The following is a 20573-nucleotide window of genomic DNA, read 5'->3' as shown; positions in this document are numbered from 1 at the left end:
AATTCTTTATACTACTGAGTAGAGTTCAACTGTTACACTGACTTGAGCTCAGCGGAAATACAATATTTCCCTTTTTAAAAGAGTCTAGCCCCATTTTGGCTCTAGAATTATTGGCAGAAAATAACATTAAGAAAATGGATGACATTTTAACTCAATGCTCAAACACAGAGCCAATTCCTGAACATTTTGGAGAAGCTTATTTTAGCTAAGGTCATATCTGTTACATACCAAAGCCAGGAACTAAACCCAACTCCAAAACCCATGTTTCCAAATATATCATAGTCTGGAAGTGCTATTAGGTGACAGAATACTCAATAAATAAACTTTCAGCAATATTGGAGACAGAATGATGTGACAATCTTTACAACCTCTGTAGCAATTATAAATGCTCAATAGGTATTTACTAAATTAACACAGTAAGACCACTTAAAGATTCAGGCCAGGCAGGGCATGGTGGCTCATACCTGTAATCCTAGCACTTTGGGAGGCCCAAATAGGAGAATCATTTAAGGCCAGGAGTTTGAGACCAGCCTAAGCGAGATCAAGAACCCATCTCTATTAAAAAATAGAAAAATCAGCCAGGTGTGGTGGTTTGTGCCCATAGTCCCAGCTGCTAGCCAGGCTGAGGCAGGAGTATCACTCAAGCCCAGGAGTTTGAGGTTATAGTGAGCTATGATGATGCCACTGCACACTAGCACCGGCAACAGAGTGAGACCCTGTCACTCCGGGTCAGGCCAGACAGGAACCAGATTTTCAAACCTACAGTGTTCAAGAAATAAAAGCATCCAAGTGTGGAAGCCATTTCCAACAGGCTGAACATATAAAGCAATAAAAGACAAGAAGGATTTCCTGGTAAGACTTAATCAAGACAGAAATCGGGGATTATAAATCTATAGTTTTATTAAGACAAAAACTGACAGTGTGGTATGAAGTTTACATTTAAACAAAGTTTTCACAGAAATCTAGCACATGCCTAAAAAGATTTTACAATGTAGCTCTAGTTGCAATTCTAGATGATGTCAAGAATTGATGGATTTTGTGATTCAAAGACAGAGCATTTGGGGTATCATTTAATTCTTAGGATTTTTTAAAAAATGTTTTTTGTTTGTTGTGTTTTACAGTGAACCACTGCCCCAGTATGAAAGTTTAATCTTCTCCTGAGACCAGGGCTTTTGAAATCATTCAACTCTTGAACTGATTCAATGAAACTTGTGCTGTCAGTGACTGAACCCTACTATCCAATGGTTTTAGGGTTCAAAGTTCAAACAACAACAAAAACCAGAGAGGCTCCAAGAGTTCTCTGCCCTAAGAGCATGGGACCTTGTCTTCCCTACTCTCCCATCTCCAAAGTTCAAAGAAAGAAAGAGAAAAAAAAACCACAACAGAGAGGCTCCAAGAGTTCTCTGCCCTAAGAGCATGGGCCCTCATCTTCCCTGCTCACTCTTCCATCTCCTGTACCACCCTCTTCCCCAACACCTCAGCCAGTGGCTTGGATGAACAAGCTATTTATAACTTCATACCTGGAAAAGAAAGGGTCGTCTTGTTTAATTTCAGGAATTAGCACCTCTAGGACAGAATGATCTGCCGATGTATACTCTCCAATACAAGATTTCCCCTTAATCAGTTTCCATCTCCAAAATGGCAGCTTTGGTAACTTATGAGCTGGCTTAGTACTTTGTGGGGAACAGTATTAAGCTCAGGCAGGGAACACCTTGGCTTATAGGTTTCAGGCATTCACAGCTTTTAAACAGTCTCTCACAGTCCTCATTCGTGGTGTCAATGACATTTTTTGAAAAGGTAAAATATTATGGACATAGAAGCAAATCATTAGTTGTCTGTTCTTTCCATTATTTCACCATTTCCCCAATCAGGCCCTAAATTTTAACCAAAATGATCCTACTTATCTCCCTTCTTTCCCATCCCATCCCTCCCACCCCCAAATAATACACCAGTAATAGCCAAAAACTACACACATGCTACGCTGTAAAAATGCAGAGTTAACACTATTGGGAAGAAGGCTGTGGGTTGTGGAGATGCTCTTTGAAGATCTACAGTATCTTTTTGTTCTCCCACACACCCAATTCTACAAGTTTTGTCCTTCATAGAAGGCCCTTTGCTTTTCTCAACAAAGTGCAGAATGGGCTGCCTTGAAACACTTATCCCCCTTCCTCTCCACTGGGATGGTGTGCAAACTATACAGCTTGAACGGCGTTAAAGCACTTTGGGCTGCTGCAGGGCACAGAAACTATACTGGCTCTTCAAAGGACATCTTCTCAAGCCACCTCTATGGTGTCAAGACAAGTAAAACTCCTTCCCTCCCCACTTGAAACCCACAGTCAGATGTGACAGGGGCTGGTACTCAGGAGAGTTAATTCTTGTCATCTTTTTTGTCATCATCCTCTGAGGGGTAGGAATGCCACGTCAGCCTTTCCTCATAGAAGGATATGACAACCTGTGGGCACTTGACATTGGCTTCCTTGGCAGGGACCAGGTCAGCCTCATCAGAATTTTTCCTGCAGAACAAAGCACAGAGAGACTTTGAGACCAGATGCTGGTGGTCTATCCTAGCAAGAATAACACAAAGGACAGGGCTTTAAAAATTATTAACTCCAGAAAATAAGCTATAAAAGGGTGAAAACATGGCCCAAGCAGCATTTACTGGTAGCTTTTAGTCAAGTGACATCCTCAGAGATCCTCTCCTGCTGAAAATCCCTTCTGGGTATCTTTGTCAAAATCTAGGACAGCTGGACAGGTGGGTGTGGTGGTTCATGCCTGTCCAGCACCTCAGGAGGCTGAGGCAGGAGGATTGCTTGAGGACATGAGTTCAGACCACCCTAAGCAACAGTGAGAACCTGTCTCTAAAAAAAAAAAAATGAAAAAAATTAGCAGGTATGATGATGTATGCCTGGAGTTCCAGCTACTCAGGAGGCTGAGGAAGGAGGATCCTTTGAGCCCAGGAGTTCAAGGCTGCAGTAAGTTATGATCGTGCCATTGCACTCCAGCCTGGGCAACAGAGCAAAATCCTGTCTCAAAAACAAACACACAAACAAAAAAATCAAACTAAGCTGCCTGACTCAACCTATCACATCTGAACTTCTGGGAAAAGCCAAAAAAAGCATGACTCTCTAAGATACTCTGAGGGAAGAAGAGAGGCTACCATCCTCTTCTAAAAGCCCCATCCCAGCTGATAAGAACCCATGGAAAGATATTGGCTTTATAACAGGATTTAGTACCAATCTGGCATGCCAGAGACAACGAAGGTGGACACTTTCTTGCTTACTCGTAATTACACTGTTTGACATTACTGGATGCCATCCTCATACAACCCCCAGGTGCTCTGAAATGGTGCTTCAACACTGGGAGATAGGCCAGCGTTGTGGCTCATGCTTATAATCCTAGCACTTTGGGAGGCCAAGGTGGGAAGATTGTTTGAGCTCAGGAGTTCCAGACTAGCCTCAGCAAGAATAAGACCCCATCTCCACAGAAAGAAATTAGCTGGGCATTGTGGTGCACAAAGAAAAAATTAGCCAGGCATGGTGGTGCATACCTGTAGTCCCAGCTACTCAGGAGGCTGAGGAAGAAGGGTTGCTTGAGCCCAGGAATTTGAGGTTGCTGTAAGCTAGGCTGATGCCACGGCACTCTAGCCTGGGCAACAGAGTGATACTCTGTCTCTAAATACATACATACATACTGGGAGTTAGAATATGATGGGGCTGTGACATAATTCTCTCTTTTTTTCTGAAATATAAAATGTTCTCAAATTTCACACATTATAAGGGATTAGCAGTAAACCCTTATCTTCAGGTCAATAGGAGTATCCTAGATGGAAGCAGTAGCACAGGGCAGCCAGGAGATACTTCTGACAAGGCGCCCTCCAAAACCTCCAGAACCCCAGCAATAGGAAACCAGAGAAAAGCAAGCTGATAAGTATGTTTCTGAGCAAGGAACCCAAGAGAATGGAAGCAAATGGACTATAACAGTACGGGGAACCTAAAGCATGTTGCCCTTTGTTGACAGTTGAACAACCCCCTCTGAGATAAATTTAGTCATTTCATTGCACAGAAATACTCGCTACTTTTAGAAATGGACAAGTATCTCCATCCTCCAGGAAAAATCACTGTTAAAAATGAAACTGGTTTATAATCAACATCCAATTTTAACCTGTAGGCACAGTTGTGAGTCAAAATCAAAGGAGTACAATCTTAAGCAATTAACTAACACTGGTCACATGCAGAGAAAGTACATTCTAGCTAAACCAATGAAATTCTGTATCAATTCTTTCCTGCCATAAGCACCTTAAAAATGAACTTTACGGCTGGGCATGGTGGCTCATGCCTGTAATCCTAGCATTCTGGGAGGCCAAGGTGGGAGGATTGCGTAAGGTCAGGAGTTAAAACCAGCCTGAGCAAGAGTGAGACCCCTTCTCTACTAAAAATACAAAGAAATTAATTGGCCAAATAAAAATATATAGAAAAGGCCGGGCGCTGTGGCTCACGCCTGTAATCCTAGCTCTTGGGAGGCCGAGGCGGGCGGATTGCTCAAGGTCAGGAGTTCAAAACCAGCCTGAGCAAGAGCGAGACCCCGTCTCTACTATAAATAGAAAGAAATTAATTGGCCAACTGATATATATATAAAAAATTAGCCGGGCATGGTGGCGCATGCCTGTAGTCCCAGCTACTTGGGAGGCTGAGGCAGAAGGATCACTCAAGCCCAGGAGTTTGAGGTTGCTGTGAGCTAGGCTGACGCCACGGCACTCACTCTAGCCTGGGCAACAAAGCGAGACTCTGTCTCCAAAAAAAAAAAAAAAAAAAAAAAAAAAAAAAATATATAGAAAAAAAGTTAGCCGGGCATGGTGGCGCATGCCTGTAGTCCTAGTTACTTGGGAGGCTGAGGCAGGAGGAGCACTTGAGCCCAGGAGTTTGAGGTTGCTGTGATCTAGGCTGACGACACGGCACTCTAGCCAGGGCAACAAAGTGAGACTCTTGTCTCAAAAATAAAAAAAAACATGAACTTTTCTCCTAGAGGTTAATAAATCAGCTAAAAGAGGACCAGATCCAGTGAATGCATAGGAAACAAACAGAGAGTTAACTAGTTATGACACAGGCTTTCAGTGGTGCTAAAGTTTGGCCTCTTCAGCCATCTTCTTAAAGAAGAAGAGTTAATACGGATTTAAGTTTCAGAAAAGGTTCTAAACTGACAAAAGGAAAAAGCCCCTAGAATGCTGCCTTCATTGGCAATGGCTTAGAATTATTCTCTCCTAACTTTATATTTTAAGGAAAATGACTGAGGTCTACTTTAAGGGGAAAATAAAGGCACAAGCATTTTCAACAAGAGAAAGCAAAGAAAGGCTTGCTTTTGGACAGAGTAGGGAAATTATAGAGAATTTGGGGTTAATTACAGTTCTTAAGAGTCTCAAGATATCTATCTTCATTAAGCTGTTTCATGGAGTATTACTATCATTCGTATTTATATGCATAGTGGAAAAAAGCAGGCTTGCTCGTGGCTCAGTAACACTTAAGGATCCTTGCTGACCCCTGCTGGCTGAGTTTGGAATTGTAGAATCTGCACAAATTGGAAGGAATCTAAAAATCAAAGACAAAGGAAAGGAAGAACTACTACAAATTCTTTCTTAAACCTTAGAAGTTAACAGAATTTCTGATCCTGGGGCCAGCCCGATCTTTATTAAGGAGGTGGTAGAAGGGGAGGGTGGTCCAATCACATTTCATATTTTTTTCCTTCATTTATAGAAGTGAAATGTGATTCCTCCCCAAACCCTCTCCACTCTAGATTTTCTCCCACCTCCTAAAAACGGGCAAAGATCCGAGATTCCTAAAGGCCCCTACCTGTAACTCATGAGTCCAGGTTGGCAGTCAGGCAGAGGATCACTATCGAAGGACTATGCCATCTTAAAGATTTCACACCTGGGCGACTGGAATTTCGTAGATCCAGCTCTTTTCCTCTGGCAAGGAACAGATGGGGAGAAGGGAAAAAAAACAACCACACAGAGCCACTGGCAGACTCACCATTTCATCAGAAACATGAGCTCTCCACTGGAGTCTGTAGCTCCAATAATCCGCTCCGGCTCCAAACCCCGAGCAAAACCTCGTGGCTTTTCTGACTGGAAAAACCAGATGGGTAGAACAATTTTATATACATAAGATTGTTATTCAGACTAGAATTAGTCCTATGTCTCTGATTAATGCAATTACAAACTTTTTGGCCAATATTTCACCAATACCTTGGCTCCAAGTAACAGGCCTTTCATCAAGGTCTGAAGTGCTTAAGGTTTTCCCATATGTGAAAAGGAACATACATCCCAAGCAAAATAAATGTTTACAACTATCTTTTCACCCTCAAAAGACAACTTTAGGCCGGGCGCGGTGGCTCACGCCTGTAATCCTAGCACTCTGGGAGGCCGAGGCGGGCGGATTGCTCAAGGTCAGGAGTTCGAAACCACCCTGAGCAAGAGCGAGACCCCGTCTCTACTATAAATAGAAACAAATTAATTGGCCAACTAATATATATACAAAAAATTAGCTGGGCATGGTGGCACATGCCTATAGTCCCAGCTACTTGGGAGGCTGAGGCAGGAGGATTGCTTGAGCCCAGGAGTTTGAGGTTGCTGTGAGCTAGGCTGACGCCAGGGCACTCACTCTAGCCTGGGCAACAAAGCAAGACGCTGTCTCAAAAAAAAAAAAAAGACAACTTTAAGGTGTTAAATATGTCAAAATAGCCACTTCACGCCTTTAATGATTGAACACTGAACGCTATCTATTTACAGGAATGAATTCACTTGCCCTTGTATCTGTCCCCAATAAGTGTTCCACTTACTGTTCCTGTACCATGGATAAAAAGTTAAGAGTAGATCATGTGGCTTCATGAGTATACTCCCAAATACTCAGCCTATCTACTGAGAGATGGCTGCTGATATCGAATAAGACGCAGAACAAAACTGGCCTTCAGCTTCTTCAACAGTACTATGAATTCTGGGGTACTAAAAACTCTTACTTCCACCTTACCTCTTCTTTTTTCTTCTTTGGTTTGCTCTCTTCTCCCTTATCTTCAGAATCAGAATCAGCTTTGCGCTTGCCTCCTTCTGATTTATCTGTCTCATGTGCTGTTTTCTGTGACTGCAGAAACTCAGCAATGAGGTCAGGGCAATCCAGGTTCTCTTCTGGCTCCCACGTGTTGTCCTCACTGGAACCAGAGGACACAGCAAGTCACACTTTCCACTCAAACTAAGCATAGTCATACTAAGGATAAGAACTGGAGGATAAGAGCTCGGGTGTCCTTGGAAAAGAGGAAATTTCTTGGAGCATCGGCGGCTTTTTAATACAAATAGAAAGCTTAGAAATTTGCTTCCTTCAAAGGAAAATTACCTTTTCTTACAAACTTGGATTGGTTTATAGCCACACAAAACTGCTCCTCAGAAATGACTGTTTTGCATTACAAGCACTTTGTGCATGTAGGTCATATTCCTAGTCAGACTACACCATGAAGGCCAGATCTGAGTCACACTGTGCCCACCACAGCACTGGAGGTCTCGCACACTGCCAGACCCTTGATAAACAGCTCATGATTAAATTTACCAGTGTCAGTAAAACTTACTCCGAGAAACCCTTCCACTTTAGGAGGTACTCCACTTTGCCCTTTACCACTCGACGGTCGAGAACTTTTTCCACCACATATTCCTCTTCCTCCTCTTCTAGCACCTCCTCCACTTTCTTCTTGTTTTGTTTTTTCCCCATAGTGCCCGCCAGCTTTCTGGTGAAAGGGTGACGCTGCTAAAATGACAAAGGAAATAAAATGGGGATCAGGGCACACTCTTATTGGTTATGGGTATTTGGATGGCAAGAAAACCAGGGATACCATAGATGACCTTAATAGTGTATGCTGCTTTATAATGTTAATGATTGTTCATCTTCAATACAGAAAGTTCTCTGATATATTCAGGCAGAATGTTAGTTCATAAAACAGCCCCAACTAACTTCATAGCAAACTTCTTTATTCTTGCATGTCCATTTAAAAGTTTTATATCCATTCTTCCTAGTTTAAAGAGGTTCCCAATATCCCTTTTCCCAAAATAGAAAAGCAATCCTCCTAATGTATATACATCAAACTTACATACATATAACTCACTGACCACTGACCCATACTTTCTATTTTCTGTATGTTTTCTTTCGTCAAAGTACTGGACTTAAATTTTTAGTGTGGGGAACAGCTTGTTCTATTAAACACGTAGTTGAATTTTTCCTTTTATGTATGTGTGTGTATATATGTATATATATATAAATATAATCCATTCTTCTGTATTGTTAAAACATCATCTTTTGAAAAGTTCCCTTATTCTTTATGCAGTCTTTCCTGAATGCCACCATAAATTTACAATTTACAAGTTTAATAACTCTTTTTTTTTTCTGAGACAGAGTCTCACTCTGTTGCTCAGGCTAGAGTGAGTACCATGGCGTCAGCCTAGCTCATAGCAACCTCAAACTCCTGGGCTCAAGCGCTCCTACTGCCTCAGCCTCCCAAGTAGCTGGGACTACAGGCATGCACCACCATGCCCGGCTAATTTTTTCTATATATATTAGTTGGCCAATTAATTTCTTTCTATTTATAGTAGAGACGGGGTCTCACTCTTGCTCAGGCTGGTTTCGAACTCCTGACCTCAAGCGATCCGCCTGCCTCAGCCTCCCAGAGTGCTAGGATTACAGGCGTATTAAGGCTTTATTTTATTTAATTTTATAATTTATTTCTAAGACTGAGGAAGACTCATAAAAATGCCAGAATAACCATGAAATTCTTTAAACTGCAACACTGCAACAATTCATAAAATAAGTAGGGAAGAAATGGTAGTTATCACAGATAATAGAAGCTGAGTTTATTCTTTTATAAAAAACGTCATTAGGTTGGGTAACATCTAAGGGTTTGTCCAGTGTTAAAATTCTAGTCCCCTATAAATCTGTTTTGGCCAATTAATTTTTTCTATTTTTAGTAGAGATGGGGTCTTGCTCTTGCTCAGGCTGGTTTCGAACTCCTGACCTTGAGGGATCATCCCACCTTGGCCTCCCAGAGTCCTAGGATTATAGGCCTGAGCCACCACTCCCAGCCCTTCATTAACTTTTGACTTTCGATAAACTTAAAGCCTATGATTACCAATTTGTGTCAGTAGATGGCGCCATAAGATATCAATGAAACAAAACTGGCCAAAATCAAATAATGGATGGATTGCAGTTGCCCAGAATGACATACAAAGAATTAAGATGATGGCAGGTAATCCAAGACAAGGTAGAAAGAGTTACTACTCTGCTTAAATTTAAGACAATACCAATTTGAGGTTAAAGTGGTTACTTCTAACATCCTAGGAAAAAGGGAGTCTTAGTATAGGGAAAAGGAGTCTTGGTGTAAGTAGAAACTCTTCTAAATACTTTAACATTGGCATATAGAGATGGAATGTATTTTAGAAAGAGTTCATCTATAGACTATATGAAATATAACAAACCTTTCATAAATGTCAAGATCATAACTATAAATCAGTTATATCATCTACGACACTCAGGTTTATATCCTCAGAGATATTTACATGTCTGCACTATGAACAATGCTGACTTAATAAACATTTGGTTAGCTACTAGAAAATTCTAGACACTGTGAATACTAGAGATTCAAGAGAATAAGAAATGGTCCCTGCCTTCCTGAAATCTAATGTCTAATGTTAAATCTAATTTCTAATAAAAAATTTAGACACCTCTTCCACTAAAGGTATTGTGAACTCTTACAGAGTGGCACAAAATTATTTGAGTTGATTTTAACATGGCCAAAGGCAACATCCAAGGCCCCTGTCCACATAATTCAGAAGAACTCTGCCTAAACATACATCTTTTCAACATTCTTCCTCTCCATTCATATACTGATACAGACTCTGCTTTCCTTCTCTCCCCAACCCTTTGTTATTTTCTTTCGGAGACAGTTCTAGATGAGTCTTCCTTATGTAACTAAACAGACTAATCAGTAGATTGTAAGTAATCTTTGGTTAATTCTTTTTTTTTTTTTTTTTTGAGACAGAGTCTCACTTTGTTGCCCTGGCTAGAGTGAGTTCCATGGTGACAGCCTAGCTCATAGCAACCTCAAACTCCTGGGCTCAAGCAATCCTCCTGCCTCAGCCTCCCAAGTAGCTAGGACTACAAGCATGCACCTGTACTACACCATGCCTGCCTAATTTTTTCTATATATATTAGTTGGCCAATTGATTTCTTTCTATTTATAGTAGAGACGGGGTCTTGCTCTTGCTCAGGCTGGTTTCGAACTCCTGACCTAGAACAATCTGCCCGCCTCTGCCTCGCAAAGTGTTAGGATTACAGGCATGAGCTACTGCGCCCGGCCGGATTCTTGCCTAGCTTTATCATGCCTCTGATTTGGGGACTGTGTTTCTTCCTGGAGGGAGATGCTTTCAGGTTTTCAGAATTCGGATTGCCCTATTACAAGTATTTTATGAGGAAAGAAAAATCTAATTAAATAAATGCAGTAGTGTTCTCTACCAAGGAGAGTGCTACTCCTTGCTTGCTTTCCTTCACTGTCAGTTGGAGAATAAGATTCACTGTCAGTCTTTAGTTACAGTGCAGGGAAAAGTAAATTGACAATCGCCTTTTAGGTAACAAGGGCTACTGCAACTCCCTACATTAATTTGGACTTGGAAATTGGGAGATACTCCCTTTTTCATTTTAGCTTTTATTTTAAAAGACTAGTCAAGTACAGTAGTGAGAAGAGGGGAAAGTAATAGAACAAGTAGTTCAATCTGCAATGGACTGTGAACAATCAAGTGAGATAACTCACTACTTTCGGATCAGCCTCCCTTTTTCAATAGATGGATGGAAAGCAATGGGTTATGGACTATCCAAAAATCAATAACTATCCCCTAATAACCTATCTTCCAGGTAACTAAAGAAAGTAAAGGATAGGCATTCTATCATTATGGTTTTAGTATTCAGAGCTATTTAAGGATCTGTGTTATCTACATTCATAACTATATATTACCCACCTGATCCTGCCAAAAGGGTCAGTATAGCCTCTGCCTGATCTCTAGCTACTACAAGCCTCTCCTCCCCCTTTATCATTAGTATGGCTTCAAAGAATAAGTCATAGAATACGAATAGTATAATTATGTTAGGTAAAGAAAGCCCCCAAAATGGAGAAATCTAAAGTAAAGTGTTCTTGACTTTCATCTTTACTCACTTTTTAACTATTGTCTTAATAGCAACTCGAATGAAGTGAAGAATGTAGACAAGTTCCTGCTTCTCCTTGGGCTTTAACTGGCTCATCCCAGAGCATCTATCTACCTCCAGACTGGATTCTTTACACTTGAAATTCTCTGCCAGGCCTCCCAGTGTGAGGTTTTTTTCTAGTGTACAGCTAGTTCTCTAGGATCTGGAAAAAGTTGTTTGTCAAAATTAGTAGAGAAGTAGATTAAATGTGCAACCCACTCTTCCTATAGAATCTAGCACCTTCAGACAAGCCATGGGAACCCTTAAACATTATTTATGGGCCAATTGTTCTCATAGTTTCCAACTGGATTATTTCAAGAGAAATTCCCTCTCCCTCAATATGGCATTTTCCAAACACCAGCAGGTACACCTGGAAGGAGAGCTACTGGAATTGCTTGGCAGGGAAATTTTGAGGTAATCCCAATCAGTGTAGTAGCACAATGGAAAAAAATGCCTTTAGTCAACACTACTTGCCACTCCCCCTAAGCACCTTGGCGACTGGATCATTTACGGCATCAAAATTGCCATAATTATTGAGCAAAGGGTCAAAACATGATAAAACATCACAAAATGTACACAAGGGCCAATAGTCCTGGATTAACTCAGAAATCTTAATCCTAAACAATCCTAATCTTGACAAAATACTCCAAGCTGTTTTAGTACTACCACCTTTGATGCTAGGCAATTTTACTAGATGTTCTTAAGGTTTATCACAATGTTACAGACAACAAAACCCCTAGAGTTAATTATGTTGCCACAATTTTTACCTAAATATTTACTGAGTCTGCAACATTTAGGATTGCTAGAAAATACTTCACAGTTGTATTGCGTTTTACAGTTTACTAAGTACTACTACATTATCTCATTTGATCCTAAAACCATGCTGAGATAAACCATTCAGATAGTATCTCCACTTCACAAACAGAACAGATTTAGGTGAAATTACCTAAAGCCACACAATTAACGAAGAACACAGCACTTTACTAAGGACATCTAGCAATGCTTAGGTAACTACCCTGCTGCACACACAAAACTAGTAGGTAGCCACAAACCTGCAGGGAAACCTCCCTCCAGCCTGTACAAGGAAAGGACACATTCCTTCCCCTTGTAATTCAAAAAAAGGGGAAAGGACACAAAGGTCTCTTGAGATGGCCCCTCCCTACAACCTGTCATCAGTAAACTGAAAGCAATCGATAATGATTTTTTTCAGAAAAGACCTCGGAAGTTATGTTAAAAAACCAATGACTTTTAATTGGTTTCTGGAATATGAAGGTATGAATAATTATTAATTAAATAAGCAGGCAGCAACAAAGCTTTGGTGTTTTTTGTTTTTTTTTTGAGACAGAGTTTCACTTTGTCGCCCAGGCTAGAGTGAGTGCCCTGGCGTCAGCCTCACTCACAGCAACCTCAAACTCCTGGCCTCAAGCAATCCTACTGCCTCAGCCTCCCAAGTAGCTGGGACTACAGGCATGCGCCACCATGCCCGGCTAATTTTTTCTATATAATTAGTTGGCCAATTAATTTCTTTCTATTTATAATAGAGATGGGGTCTCCCTCTTGCTCAGGCTGGTTTCGAACTCCTGACCTCGAGCAATCCGCCGGCCTCAGTCTCCCAGAGTGTTAGGAATACAGGTGTGAGCCACCGCGCTGCGCCTGGCCTGTTGTTGTTTTGTTTTGAGACAGAGTCTCCCTCTGTTACCTCAGAACTCCTGGGCTGAAGTGATCTTCCTGCCTGAGCCTCCTGAGTAGCTAGGACTACAGGCACGCACCACAACTGGCTAATTTTTCCTATTTTTAGTTACCCAGCTAATTTCTTTTCTATTTTTTTAGTAGAGACTGGGGTCTAACTCTTGCTCAGACTGATCTTGAACTCCTGAGCTCAAGCAATCCTCCCACCTCAGCCTCCCAGAGTGCTAGGATGACAGGCATGAGCTACTACTACTCATGGCTAAAGCTTTGGTTTTTAATGCCCCAGTAGTTTTTGAGTCTTAAATTGACAAGTACAGAATTTTTAGTTAAACATCCAGCAAGTAGGTTACAAAGAGGACTATTAAGAAAGTCCCAATTTTAAGAAAACAGAATTTATTTATTTTTTTTGAGAGAGTCTCACTCCACTGCCCGAGCTAGAGTGCTGTGGCATCAGCCTAGCTCACAGCAACCTCAAACTCCTGGGCTCAAGCAACCCTTCTGCCTCAGCCTCCAGAGTAGCTGGGACTACAGGCATGCACCACCATGCCTGGCTAACTTTTTTCTATATATGTTTTTAGTTGGCCTATTAATTTATTTCTTCTTCCTTTTTTTTTTTTTTTTTAGTAGAGATAGGGTCTCTCTCTTGTTCAGCTGGTTTCAAACTCCTGACCTTGAGCAATCCTCCCACCTCAATCTTCCAGAGTGCTAGGATTACAGGCATGAGCCACTGGGCCCGGATGAAACCAAAATTTACAATGTCTCAATGAATCCAGGAATAGCATAAATCCAAAGCAAGAGTAAAGAACTCATAGATTTTTAAAGAGAAAAAATAGTACTGTTGTGATTCCTCATCCACCCTCCCTCCACCCCTGCACTTAGGAGCTAGAAAATGAGAAGGAGGAACAATGCTACTTTAAGGTAGGCTGTAAAGTATGAAACACAAGATTAGGCATCTTGTTTATTTAAATAGCCTGTACTGTGCAAGGGTATGAGGATGATTTGAAAAGCCAGTGTGGGCATAGCTCTTGGCTGCCACTATGAATCATAAAGGGCTACCCCAGGAACTTACATGATAACAGATTTTTTGCCAGCTTGAAAAATCAAATTCTAGATGTGAGGCCAAGGTAACAACTACAGACTTCAGAAACTGAACCAGTAGGGCTTCCAGCTAAATGCTGAGGTGAAGCATTTATTATAAAATTCTGGTCTGGTGAGATGATTGTCTTAACTGAGGAAGAATTTACAGGAAAGCAAACTTTGTCAAGAACTTCCACCTGGCCTGGCACTGTGGCTCACGCCTATAATCCTAGTACTCTGGGAGGCTGAGGCAGGCAGATTGCTCAAGGTCAGGAGTTGGAAACCACCCTGAGCAGGAGCAAGACCCCTGTCTCTACTAAAAATAGAAAAAAATTAATTGGTCAACTAAAAATATATTTTAAAAAATTAGCTGGGCATGGTGGCACATGCCTATAGTCCCAACCACTCGGGAGGCTGAGGCAGAGGGATGGCTTGAGCCCAGGAGTTTGATGTTGCTGTGAGCTAGGCTGACGCCATGGCACTCTAGCCCAGGCAACAGAACTCAAACAAAACTTAGCCTCCAGTATCTATTTGTTTTTTAGACAGTCTCACAGTGCCGCCCAGGCTAGAGTGCCGTGGTGTCAGCCTAGTTCACAGCAACCTCCAACTCCTGGGGTCAAGTGAGCCTCTTGCCTCAGCCTCTTAAGTAGCTGGGACTATAGGCCTATGCCACCACGCCTGGCTAATTTTTTCTATTTTTAGTTGTCTGGGCAATTTCTTTCTATTTTTAGTAAAGATAGGGTCTCACTCTTGCTGAGGCTGGTCTCAAACTCCTGAGGTCCAGCAATCCTCCTGCTTTGGCCTCCCGGAGTGCTAGAATTACAGGTGTGAGCCACCATGCCCAGCCAGCCCCCAGTATCTTTCCCTTCTCTGACCTCTCAAAACAACTTTATGCCTATAGACAAAAAAAAAAAAAGGTAAACAATGCAAGTTCAAGTGAGAGTTCAAAATGACAACCATATGTAATAATTACCAAAATAATAATAAGCAATAATAAGTAGCCATAAAAGCACTATAGGAGGTTGGAGGAAGTACTGGCTGAAATGATAAGGTTTTGAAAAGGTGGATTGAAGCCAGGCCCTACCAGCATCTGAAAAGGTAGACTGGAGGAGGGCAATTTGGCCTAAGGAAAGAACTATTGTGAACAAAAGCAATGTGACATGTACAAACCAGTTTAGGCTAGAGTAGGCTGAACAGGAAAGTGGTAGGTTAAAACCTTTTCTACAAGGTCTCCTCCCATTTAAAACAAAGACAAACTCCTCAGTGTGACACCTAACACCCTTTGGTTCCAACCACTCCAGACTAACTATATTCCCACTTCTCTCACAAAACCTACACTCCTGTTAAAACAAAAGACTATACCCTCACCATAACCTGAACATACCCTGCATGTTTCATCCATGCATGGCTTTGTTCATCTATTAAGATGTGTTTCTGTCCAAGACCAACAGTCAAAATCCTACCCATTCTTCAAGATCCAGTTTAAATGCTACTTCCCCCATGAAGCCTACCCAACCTAGCCTATTATTTCTCTTCTCTTTGGGGTTCCCAAGGTATTTTGTTTCTAGTTTTACTTGCACACTCAATTACAGGTAGGTCTGGGTGTTGTGCAAGTTGTTGAACCCTATGTAAGCAATAAGGATGGATGTTTCAGACTCAGACAATCAGGGACAGAAAGCTGTCAGATTTCTTAGGAACTGATCAGCAAGATGAATCTGATCAATAAGCCCTGAACAGAACATAAGGAAGAAGTATCGGCCTGGTGTGGTGGCTCACACCTGTAATCCTAGCACTCTGAGAGGCCGAGGTGGGCGGATCACTAAAAGTCAGGAGTTCGAAACCAGCCTGTGCAAGAGCAAGACCCTGTCTCTACTAAAAATAGAAAGAAATTAATTGGACAACCAAAAACATATATAAAAAAAATTAGCCGGGTGTGGTGGCGCATGCCTGTAGTCCCAGCTACTGGGGAGGCTGAGGCAGGAGGATCACTTGAGCCCAGGAGTTTGAGGTCGCTGTGAGCTAGGCTGATGCCACGGCACTCTAGCCCGAGCAACAGAGTGAGACTCTGTCTCAAAAAAAAAAAAAAAAGAAGAAGCAACTACATACCAGTCTTCACAAGGCAGGTGAAGGCATGTGTAGAATATTCATGTTTCGAAACCACTTTTGGTCTGTTTGTTAGCTGTGGCTGTTTGTGAAGCAAATGCTTTCCAGATGGAAAACTTGACTGAGCAGAAAACAAGAACTTATGCCACACACACACAGAGCAGGAGTTTCAATTTTAAAGGAACACCAACCCTTGAATCCCAGAGGATCTAAGGTTAGAATACTGGTGGTGTGAATACATTTTGAGTTTTATCTAAGATGTGTTCTAAAACTTGGCTAACCTCCTTTGAGTATGCTGACATGGAGGAAACTATACACAGAACTTTGGATTGAGAGGCCACATGGGCTTGCAAATGTTAGAGGACACAAACCTCAAGCAGATCTTTCAAAGGTTAATTTAAGATGAATTAAAATGATTATAAAGCTCGACCAGAATTACGACTACACTAGAAACACACCAAAACACCACAGTGAACCCCATAAATACATGTAATTATCATTTGTCAGTTAAAAATCAAATTAAAAAAAAGGCCAGGCACAGTGGCTCATTTCCTATAATACTAGCACTTTGGGAGGCTGAGGCAGGAGGATCACTTGAACTCAGGAGTTTGAGGTTGCAGTGAGCTATGGTCATGCCACTGCACTCTAGCCCAGGTGACACAGCAAGACCCTGTCTCAAAAAACAATAACAAAAAAATTGGAATTAAAAGTGGAGACCAAAGCATTCAGATAACAAAACAAAACCCAATTACTGACACCAGCTTCTCAAAATATCACACAGTTCTGTTAAGCCTTTAAGGTGTTAGCTATTATTTTAAAGGCACAATTTCAATAACAAATTAGGTCGCCCCCTTCTGGTCATCAAATTACAAAAGCTTAAGGCAGGAAAGATTTAACACAAGTTACTCAGTTCAAATACTGACAGACAGCATCTGAATTTTGTTCATATTTGAGTAACTTCTCCAATAAGCCTTGGAAAAGCTATTCAAGTTTTCAACAGATGTCATTATTGGGAAATCCTTATTGTTCAACTATATACAAAGGACACTAAATATTTTTCAAGATATATATTTTTTGAAACAGTCTCACTCTATCCTATTGCCCAGGATAGAGTACTGTGGCGTCAGCCTACCTCACAGCAACCTCAAACTCCTGGGCTCAAGAGATCCTTCTGCCTCAGCCTCCCATAGCTGGGACTATAGGCACGTGCCACCATGCCCGGCTAATTTTTTCTATATATATTTTTAGTTGGCCAATTAATTTCTTTCTATTTTTAGTAGAGATGGCGTCTCGCTCTTGCACAGGCTGGTTTCGAACTCCTGACCTTGAGCAATCTGCCCGCCTTGGCCTCCCAGAGTGCTAGGATTACAGGCATGAGCCACCATACCCAGCCTCAAGATTCTGTTAAAACAGAAAAACTCAAGCTATTTTGCTTGCTGCTGAAACTCAGAACCTGGAGGCTAAAGTATCTAAAATGGTCAGTTGCACAGTGTCTATACCTTTTCCATATTTAATACCAGGGCTAGTACATTAAAAACTGAGGCTAAGACAAGCATGCCAAGAGCCAACAGTTTTACTCTGACAAATGTCACAGGTTTAAGACAGGCAAAAAAAAAAAAAAAAAGAACAAACTCTGGACATAAATACACATTAATTCTGCTAACACATGGAGTTATCAGAATGGATCTCAAAGCCCTAGTCACTCATTCATCAACAATCTGAACAGCCTACTATGAGCCAGACACTGGATGAACTAGCCATTAGCCAGCCCTCCATTCCAAAAACTCTTCAGAGAGAACATATAAAGTGAAAATCTACCACCTAATGCAAAATCTTTTATTTATTTATTTTTATTTTTTTTGAGACAGACTCTCGCTTTGTTGCCCAGGCTAGAGTGAGTGCCCTGGCGTTAGCCTACCTCACAGCAACCTCAATCTCTGGGCTCAAGCAATCCTCCTGCCTCAGCCTCCCGAGAAACTGGGACTATAGGCATGTGCCACCATGCCCGGCTAATTTTTTCCTCTATATATATTAGTTGACCAATTAATTTCTTTCTATTTTTATAGTAGAGATGGGGTCTCGCTCTTGCTCAGGCTGGTTTCGAACTCCTGAACTACAGCAATCCGCCAGCCTCGGCCTCCCAGAGCACTAGGATTACAGGCATGAGCCACCGCGCCCGGCCACAAAATCTTTTAAATCATCACAGATAGTCTATGAAAAAGGGAGATTACGGCGGATATAAACTACAAGATTATAAAAAATGAACCAACTCTTTTTAAATGGTATGAATGAAAAAAGTAACATTTTCCTACACCCTAAATGGGCCTGAGAAAGTATAACGGTGGCTTGCTTTCTTTAGATGTACAGTTAGAAAATGATAGGTATACTGTAATCAAAAACGCAGAAGACTAGGATACCTTACCTGGTCTTCTTTAATAAAGAAGCTAGAAACACTAACCTACATACACACTATTTACATTTTTAATGATAAGCAATTTAGGTTACAGCAGCTATTGAAGAAAAATGTCACCACAGAGAAAACCAAAAACCTCTACTACCTTGAAACTTCATTAAGGTGCAACCAGACGCAATACAGATGGCTTTTCAATTATACCATTTGCCCTATAAAAGTCTACAAGGCACCTAGGGAGGTACACAAGCATTAATTTCCCATTTGTATTCCTGAATCTATTCCAAAAACTTGGATCTTTCAGAACTATTCCAGACTGCTGACATGATTAACAACTGAGGAAAGTATCTTACCCCTGGCCAAAGATTCTAGTATAACTGATTTGTTTGTGAATTCCACCTCAATTGAGTTAAACCAATACACGTCTAAATACAATACCAATCCATGAAAAACTCTCATATGAAACTTTGAAAAAGGGATAAAATATTGCTCACTTTGTATTCAAATCTTCCAACAAGGAAAAGCTGGCTAAAAAATATAAGCCCAAAGGAAAAAATATTATTTCACAAGTTCACATACTTACTTTTTCTGGTCTCCCGATTTCCCACATCATCTCATAATCTCTTACTACCTCACTCCATTCCTTAGCCATTAACTCATCTATTCATTTTTGCAATTTCACCACCCTCTGTGAGACCAATAACAATCCCAGATAAGAACTTATGGAACTAATTTTGAATCAAAGCAAGAGCTGCACTTGGATTTCTTTCTTTTTTTAAACTCTCCAGAGGAATCATCGAGCGAAGGTGGTAATAGAAAACCTGGAAAAATGAAAACGTGTTCAATCCTTTCTTCACACATTCTTTTTACAGCCTCCCCACAGTAAAGGACCCATCAGGTAGGTAGCAGGGGTGGCCCGTTTTCCCCTTTTCTCTTCCACACCTTACAGAAATACTCCCATCCACTCGGGATCTCCGCCCTACTTATTCTAACAGCTCCTCCTCCTCTAGAGCCAGGCCAAATATCTGCCCCTCCCCCTCTTCTCCCTCTCCCCAATTTACTTAATACCTTCCTCATCAGCACACCTTCTGATGCCCAACTTCCTCAACCAATTTACTCTAAGTTACTTCTTCGTAGCTCTGCTAGCGATAACCCTTTGGTAGCCAAGGCTAGACCCGAAATCCCCAGATTGATTACTCTGGTCTCGAAGTCGTCAGCCCTTCCTCATGCGTACCCAAGTATTAAGCCTGTCCCCTTCCCAATTCCTAAAGTGTTTCTTCTCTACCCCTATTCTACAGCCGCCCATCCAACCAAGCAGCATTGTTTTGGTCTACACAGGCCCCGAAGAGCGAGACTCCCCAAGTGCTCGGCCCACCACGAATCACTTCAATCTCTAGCTCAAGATTCGCCGCCCCGCCCTCTCCATCCTTCACGCTACTGCAGCTAGACCCCTCAGCGCCAGGCGGGGCGGGGTGTTCCTCGGGGAAAGTGGAGGGGCAAGGTGCTGGACCCGGGCACACTCCCCGCTCCTAACCGCCTCCGCGAGAGAGCGGCCCCTCTCCCTGGGCTTCCGCCGCGGCCGCCGCGCCCCCCTCCCCCCGCTCTCTCGCCTCTAGCGGGCTCTTCACCTCAGAGCAGCGCCCAAAAACCCGAGAGGAATCGGTGTCGCGCTACTGGCGCGTCGCGTCGGGCCAGCCGGGGAAGTGGCACCCAGGAAAAGCAACAAGCTGGTGGCTGCAGTGGAGCCCCTCAATGAAGCGGCGTACCGCAGGCCCCGACCAACGGCCCTCCCCTCTGCCGAACAAAAGAGCCTCGCACTCTGCGCAGCCCGCCGCCCGCACCGCGCAGGCGCGACGACCCGCCGCACGGCACCATGGGACTCGGAGTCCGTCCAAGACTACAAAGCCCGAAGTGCTGCGCGAGTCCACGCCGCGCACGCACAGCTTGCGTGCGTCATAGGAAATTTTAGTTTTTAAACTGCAATGGTGGAGGCAGTGTAGTTAAGAACGTTGCAACCTCGAAAATTAGAACAC

At 42.1% G+C, this 20573-nt stretch overlaps 2 protein-coding genes across 4 annotated transcripts in view; one reads left to right on the top strand and one right to left on the bottom strand.

Annotated features, from left to right (window-relative positions):
- Positions 1-20573, top strand: part of PNPO (pyridoxamine 5'-phosphate oxidase) — a 200072-nt gene that overhangs the window by 117370 nt on the left and 62129 nt on the right. The gene's annotated exons all lie outside the window — the stretch shown is intronic.
- Positions 710-20370, bottom strand: CBX1 (chromobox 1). Of its 3 annotated transcripts, none has more exons than XM_075994509.1 (6): positions 20169-20370; positions 11233-11424; positions 7609-7784; positions 7020-7197; positions 6024-6118; positions 710-2513 (listed from the first exon to the last, which is right to left on the bottom strand). In XM_075994509.1, the coding sequence occupies exons 3-6, from the start codon at positions 7746-7748 to the stop codon at positions 2369-2371; spliced, it is 558 nt and encodes a 185-aa protein (XP_075850624.1). In that variant the 5' UTR covers positions 7749-7784; positions 11233-11424; positions 20169-20370; the 3' UTR covers positions 710-2368. The 3 variants fall into 3 exon arrangements, with proteins under 3 accessions (XP_075850624.1, XP_075850625.1, XP_075850623.1); XM_075994510.1 differs by lacking the exon at positions 20169-20370 and adding an exon at positions 19124-20074; XM_075994508.1 differs by lacking the exon at positions 11233-11424.

Source organism: Microcebus murinus, chromosome 18 (assembly GCF_040939455.1).
Source record: "Microcebus murinus isolate Inina chromosome 18, M.murinus_Inina_mat1.0, whole genome shotgun sequence".
Lineage (NCBI taxonomy): Eukaryota > Metazoa > Chordata > Mammalia > Primates > Cheirogaleidae > Microcebus > Microcebus murinus.
This window is presented reverse-complemented; position numbering and strand designations above follow the sequence as displayed.